The following is a 6,437-nucleotide window of genomic DNA, read 5'->3' as shown; positions in this document are numbered from 1 at the left end:
CCCCGGCCCAGCGCACCCCACACTTGTCTGCCGTGACTGAAGCCCCTTCTTGCCCCAGCAGCCCCACGGTTGTGGGCTTCATTAGGTAGAACCACCCACGAGGCCCACGCAAGGTAGGGCGAACTGGGCTGAACCCCTGGGCCCAGAGGCCACCCCAAACCCTTGCTCTCCCATCAGGGTTCTAGCCAGAAGTTGGGGTGCCTCTCCGGCCTGGCCCTGGGTCATTCCCTGGGGCAAGGGTCTGTTGCCAGGCCAGAGCTCCAAGCTGCCCTCTCTAATCTCCCTCCACCAGGCCTCCCGGCCTGCCCCTCGGCTGTCTTATCGCCCCGGGGCCTCGCTGGAGTTGAGCAGCGGGCCTGATTCCTTTCCCGCGCTTGGTCCTATCGCCCCTGCACCCAGCCCTGCGAGGCGCCTGGCCCAGGAGTGGTTGGGGGCCTCCTCCTGTAAGCCTGGGGGGCAGGGAAGAGGAGCCATCTTCAGGGGGTCTGCTCTCCTCTCTACCTACCTGCATCATTTCCTGGCTTCAACCTGGACACAGGCGGGTAGGGAGGAACGCAGACCCCCTGAGGATGCCTCTGTTCCAGGAGCCCCCAGGAGATCCTCAGGGGCTGGAGGGCCTGAGATTCTTTTCACTCCAGAGGAGTCTGCACGGGAGGCCAGGAACCCTGGGTGGGCTGGCTCTGCCACTCTGCCTCCCTGCAGGGCCTCCCCCACCGACTCCTGGGCTCAGTGACCAGGCTGGGCTGGGCTGCCCCTGGAGTTGGGAACAGTCACGTCTCTGTCCCCATCCACAGAGACCTCAGGCCCCCAGGTGGGGCAGAGTGGGGCTCTGCTCCTGCCTTCAGTCCCCCCGACCCCCCGCACAACTCATACCCTCCCTCCAGCCCCCAACCAGAGAGAAGGCAGCTCCCTCTCTGGGGACCACACTCTGGGCTGGAGCCGTGGGTGAGCGCAGCCCTGCTCTGGCCCCTGGGGCCCGGCTGGCACAGCGAGGTGGATCTGCACCCGAGGCCTCCTCAAGCAGCCAGTCTGCTGGGCGCCCAACAGGCACCGGCGCCCGTGATGGACTTGCCAGCGCCACAAGCCCAGATGTCCCACCTCACAGGAAGGGAGCCCAGCCCAGGGAGGCGAAGCACCTGCCCGAAACTTCACAGCAGGGGAGGTGCGGTCCTAGCCCACGGGCATCAGACCCCAAAACCTCAGCTCAAATCTCCCCTTTTGGTGGATCCCACCGGGACGCAAATACAGCTTTCTGGATGTGGGTGTGCATGTGTCATGTGGGGATGCACCCTGCACTCCCCCCAGCTCCCCTGCAGTGGCCCGACCCAGGGCTGCTGGAGGGCAGGTGACAAGCAAGGGAGCAGGAAGGGGCTATAGGACTTGGCGCCGCCGAAGCAGGGACACAGAGGGTGACGTAACCCTCTCCTGTGCTGAGTCTGGAAATCCAGGGGTGGCAGCAAGACCGGGTCCTCCCGGAGGGTCTGAAGGAGGGTCCGTCCCGGCTCCCTCCTGGTGCCCTGGCTGGCCGGTACCCCCTTCTGCGAGGACGCCAGTTTTGCTGGGCCTGGGGCGCGGCCCATTCTGTCGGCAAAGACCCTCCATCCAGATAAGGTCACATTTGGGTTGCCAGGCAGAAATGAACTTTGGGGGGCAGGAGTCAGCCCCCGACAGCGGGTGTTTGATTACAGGAGGACCTGCGTCCTGTCCTGGAGGAGCCACCCCCTCCCCTCGCCGTGCTCACGCCCCCCCTGCAGGCCTGCGGCTGCCTCCCAAGATGCCACGCTCCTTCCTGGTGAAGAGCAAGAAGGCGCACACCTACCACCAGCCCCGCTGCCGGGAGGAGGGACTGGTCTGTCCACCTGCCCTGAGCCCCGGTGAGTCAGAGCCCCAGCTGGCCTCCCGCTGCCCCGTGAGGGGGACGCAGCACCCCCAACCCCCCCAAGGACCCTCACCCACGCCTGGAGTGAGAGGAGCTCAGTGAACACCAGTGGGGGGATGAATGAATGAATGAATGAATGCCTCTCTCCTGAGCCCTGGGGGGCAAGAGTGCCACCTTGGGGTGGCAGCAGGCCCTGGGAGCTGACGGGGACTAATTGGAGGTCCATTCTGGGGCTGAAGTCGGGGGTTCGGGCTCCTCCTGGCCTCTGCCCTGCCGCCACCAGCCTGGGCAGAGCAACCCGGGATCCGGTCTCTGGGACCCTCAGCCCATCGGGGCTGCCCAGAGCTGCCGCTGGGGTCTCTGAGAGTCTTCTTCCCACAGCGGCCAGGGACCAGGTCCTGAGCAGCGACCCTGTCCTCGGCACCCTGTTCTCAAGCCAATGTCTGAACTGGACCGACCTCAAGCGGGAGCCAGAGCTGGCGCTGGACCAGAGCCTGCCCAGGACGGCCTCTGCCCCAGGTGCCTGGGAGTGCCGGGCCGTGGGGCAGGGCGGCTCCTGGGAGGGGACCCCTGCCACCTGGGGGCGGGAGGACCCACAAGGTCGTCTGGATGAGGTCCAGCCCTCTGGCTTCCACTTGAACACCTCCGGGATGGGGTCTCCCTGCCAGATGAGGCTTCTGGGGGGCTAGAAGCCATTCAGCAGGTGGGCTGGCGCGCGGCTGGGGGGGGGCATGTCTGGGCTGAAAAGCTGGGGAGCTACAGGGAAGACCCAGACCCTCTCCACAGTAAATATTTGGGGCTACAGACCAAACCCTTCAGCATGATGTCACTAAGTGGAGAAGTGGGGGGAGGGGACCCCGTCTTTGTGACTCATCAGGTATCTGCCACTTTCCGCAGAAGGGCCTGTTGTGAGGTCCCGACCTCAGGAAGGAGACTCGCCCCCCTCCGACTCACCCCCGTTCTACAAGCCCAGCTTCTCCTGGGATGCCCTGGCCTCGTCCTACGGCCACGGCTACCGGCAGGCCCCCTCCACCATGCAGTCCGCCTTCCTGGAACGCTCTGTCAGCCTGTACGGCAGCCCTCTGGTGCCCAGCGCTGAGCCGCCCCTGGACTTCAGCCTCCGCTACTCGCCGGGCATGGACGTGTACCACTGCGTCAAGTGCAACAAGGTGAGCGTGGGGGCTCGCAGCCCTGCTCTGCCGCCTCTCCCCAGCACAGCCCGGCAGCGCAGAGGTTCACAGCCCCCTCTGGGGGTCCTGGGGTCCCCAGTGGGGTCAAGGATCCCCAGGGCCTGTCCGCATCGCCGTGCACTGAGCCTTGAGGGGCCGTGGGTGAGCCCTTGACTCGCACGGCCCGGGAGGCGGAGGCAGGGCTTCGGCCCGGAGAGGTTGAGCCACTGCCCGAGAGCGCCAGCGAGCAGGTGTCAGAACCAGCGCTCGGACCCGGCTCAGGTCAACTGGCTGTAACCGCTGGACAACTCAGCCTCTAGATAAGGCTCGGAGGAACCTTCCAGATCCCTCTCCCAGGCCCAGCGATAGATAAAAACCGAGCCACGGAGCAGGAAAGGGCCCCGGGACACAGCGAAGCCTCAGAAGCGGCCATCTGGGGCTCCTCCCCCGCACGCTCACTGTGCCGGAGCTGGGGGGGCGCCTGTCTCCCCGCTGCACCCCTGCAGCCTCCTGCTCCCCCACCCCAGGTGTTCTCCACCCCCCACGGGCTCGAGGTGCACGTCCGCCGCTCCCACAGCGGGACCCGGCCCTTCGCCTGCGACGTCTGTGGCAAAACCTTTGGCCACGCCGTGAGTCTGGAGCAACACACCCACATCCACTCTCAGGTGGGTGAGCAAGCCGAGGGGCGCCACGCTGGCCCGTGCTCCCTCAGGCCGGAGGCTGCGGGGCTGACGGGGCAGGCCCCGCGCCGCTCTCCCCGCGGGTCTTCAGCACCCACCCTGGACTGACCGAGCCAGCTTCCCGGGCCGCGGCGGGGGGGACGTCAGGGGGGCCTTGGCGTCTGCACGCTCAGAAAGAGGCACCCCTGGTCGAGCAGGGCGCCCCTGGATGAGCAGGGCAGGGCCCTTGGCTTTGAGGCCTGGACTGGGAGAACCTGGGAGTGGGGCTTGCCTGCACAGGACTCCGCTCCAAGGGGCGCACCTGAGCCTGCCCCCAGCTGCCGACACCTGCGTAAATATCACAGGCCAGGTGGGGAGGCGGGAAACCGGGCGCTTCCGTCTGCAGGCGTGGGCCGAGTGCCAGCTGCCGCGGCCTCTCCTCCGGCCTCCCCACCGCTCTGAGGTCACGGCTACTGTTCAAAGGGCAGGGGAAACTGAGGCCCAGGGCTTGACTGATGACTTGCTTGTGGTCACGGGGCCAGTAAGAGGCAGAAGAATGAGCCGCAATAATTCAGACTCTTGTGAAACCACCACCGCCCATGACTCACGGGACTCGCCCTCGGCTAAGGAACGCGAACCCAGGGGACGCTCCCAGGCGTGTAGGTCCATTAGTCAGTCAACAAACAGGCATCGAGGCTTATGTTGAGTGGGATGCAGCCAAGGTCACAAGGGAAAATCCCACGGGAGGCCACGCAGACCCAAGTCTTGGTCTCTCCTGGGATACAGGAGTGGGGGTTGGTCCCTGGCGCCTGCTCCTCCAGGCTGTGTGCTGGAGGTCACCCCAACGGAGTGTCCTGTTCCTCAGGGGATCCCGGCCGGGTCCAGTCCTGCGCCCAGCGTGGCAGTCCCGGGTCGCGAGGCCCCAGCTGCACCTGACCCCCCGGGGCCTCGTTTCCTCCGGCAGGAGCGCAGCTTCGAGTGCCGGATGTGCGGCAAAGCCTTCAAGCGCTCGTCCACGCTGTCCACCCACCTGCTCATCCACTCGGACACGCGGCCCTACCCCTGCCAGTTCTGCGGCAAGCGCTTCCACCAAAAGTCGGACATGAAGAAGCACACCTACATCCACACAGGTGAGCCCCGGCCCCCTGCCCGCCCACCCAGAGCCCCTGGGCGCCCCCACTTCCACTGTTACGAGGTCCTGGCTTTCAGACAGGGGCAGGGGTAAGTTTCAAAGGGGGGTGCACTCCCCTCCAGCAGGAGGGCTGGGCACGATGTTACTGAAGCACACTTACTGCCTAGAAAAAATAAGGGGCCTCCCTGGTGGCGCAAGGGGTTAAGACGCAGTCCACAGCCTCTGCAGCACGAGCTCCATGCCCGGCCAGGGAGCTACCCACAGAGCGCAGCAGACCTCTCCTGTCTCCCCGCTGCTCCCCCAACCGTGGATTTCAGTAGATCTGCCTGTTGTGCTCCCCACTCTGTCTCTGGGGAATCCTCTCACCCCCACACCTCTGGCCTGCACCCCGGTTCTTGTGTGCATAAATAAATCCTTAAAAAAAATAAAAAATAAGGCAGGAGGCAGCAGAACGTGAACCCCAGTTGTCGGTGGGCAGGAGGGGGTCAGCAGGGGATTTCTGGTCACTCACTCCTGCCACTCCCCTTTCCTCCTCCTCAGTCACCCCTCCACGCGCTTATCCATTCCTCCTCCGCTCCTCGGTGGTCACCCAAGTGTCTCTTTTGCCTGGGCCCTGTGCCGGGGGCTGCACTGGGTGGGTAGACGGGGCGGATCCAGTCCCTGCCCTAAACAGGCCACAATCCCTTGGCGGGAGGCGGTCGGAGCTGGCTCCTCTGCGCGGCCCCTTTGTTCTGATATCTGCTGAAGGGCCCGTGGGCTGGCTGTGACACCTAACAGAAAGTTTTGGGGAACAAATGCAGAGCATCGGGTTGCAGGCCAGGGGGCAGCCCTGACTCCCTCCTTGCTGCCCTGCAGGTGAGAAGCCACACAAGTGCCAGGTGTGTGGGAAGGCCTTCAGCCAGAGCTCCAACCTCATCACCCACAGCCGCAAGCACACGGGCTTCAAGCCCTTCAGCTGTGAGCTGTGCACAAAGGGCTTCCAGCGCAAGGTGGACCTGCGGCGACACCGCGAGACCCAGCACAACCTCAAGTGAGGTGCGCCCGTGCCGAGCCCAGCCAGCCTGCCCTGAGTCCCCGCCACCTGGCAGGACCAGCCTCATCACCCGGATCCCCAGCCCACCGGAGGCAGCACCCGACGACGGGAGTCCTACCTAGCTTGTTGGAGACTCAGGAAGTTGCTGTGTGACCTCAGGCAAATCGCACTCCCTCTCTGGACCAGCATTTCACCTGCTGCAAAGTGTGGGAGCTGGGTCGGGTCTTTCTGAGCGGAAGTTGTCTACAGGTGTAAAACTCAGGTGCCTTCCCAAGAGCAAAGCCCAGGCGAGAGTCACCCCAGGTGGCTGGGGCAGCCAAGGACAGACCGACCGAGCCAGCGCCCACAGAGAAGCCCCTCCGTCCGCTGCTGCTCACAGAGCCAAAAGCCGGTCGCCCTCCTTTTAATTGGGCCTCTTTCTGGCTGCCGTGGATGGCCTGACCCCCCCCCACTGCCCGCTGTGGGGACCTAGCACCCCTCTGCTTTTGCCAGATATGCTGACTGCCCCCCCTTCTGCCTGGCACAAGCTGGCCGGTGGGCTCCAGGTCTGCTGTCAGATCATGAG

At 65.2% G+C, this 6,437-nt stretch overlaps 1 protein-coding gene across 3 annotated transcripts; it reads left to right on the top strand.

Moving 5' to 3' along the window:
• Positions 1-1,774: 1,774 nt before the first annotated feature.
• GFI1B (growth factor independent 1B transcriptional repressor) lies at positions 1,775-5,873 on the top strand (the record flags this gene model as incomplete). 3 transcript variants are annotated; one of them, XM_084236566.1, is made up of 6 exons in its annotated part: positions 1,775-1,874; positions 2,261-2,398; positions 2,777-3,048; positions 3,576-3,713; positions 4,672-4,837; positions 5,695-5,873. In XM_084236566.1, 6 exons carry the CDS (start codon positions 1,775-1,777, stop codon positions 5,871-5,873), a joined length of 993 nt encoding a protein of 330 aa, XP_084092692.1. The 3 variants fall into 3 exon arrangements, with proteins under 3 accessions (XP_084092692.1, XP_084092691.1, XP_084092693.1); XM_084236565.1 differs by having other exon boundaries at positions 4,573-4,837; XM_084236567.1 differs by lacking the exon at positions 3,576-3,713.
• Positions 5,874-6,437: the final 564 nt, after the last annotated feature.

The sequence above is a fragment of the Talpa europaea genome (assembly GCF_964194135.1).
Source record: "Talpa europaea genome assembly, chromosome: 7".
Lineage (NCBI taxonomy): Eukaryota > Metazoa > Chordata > Mammalia > Eulipotyphla > Talpidae > Talpa > Talpa europaea.
Note: the sequence above shows the minus strand (reverse complement) of the source record. Positions and strands in the feature narration are given on the sequence as shown.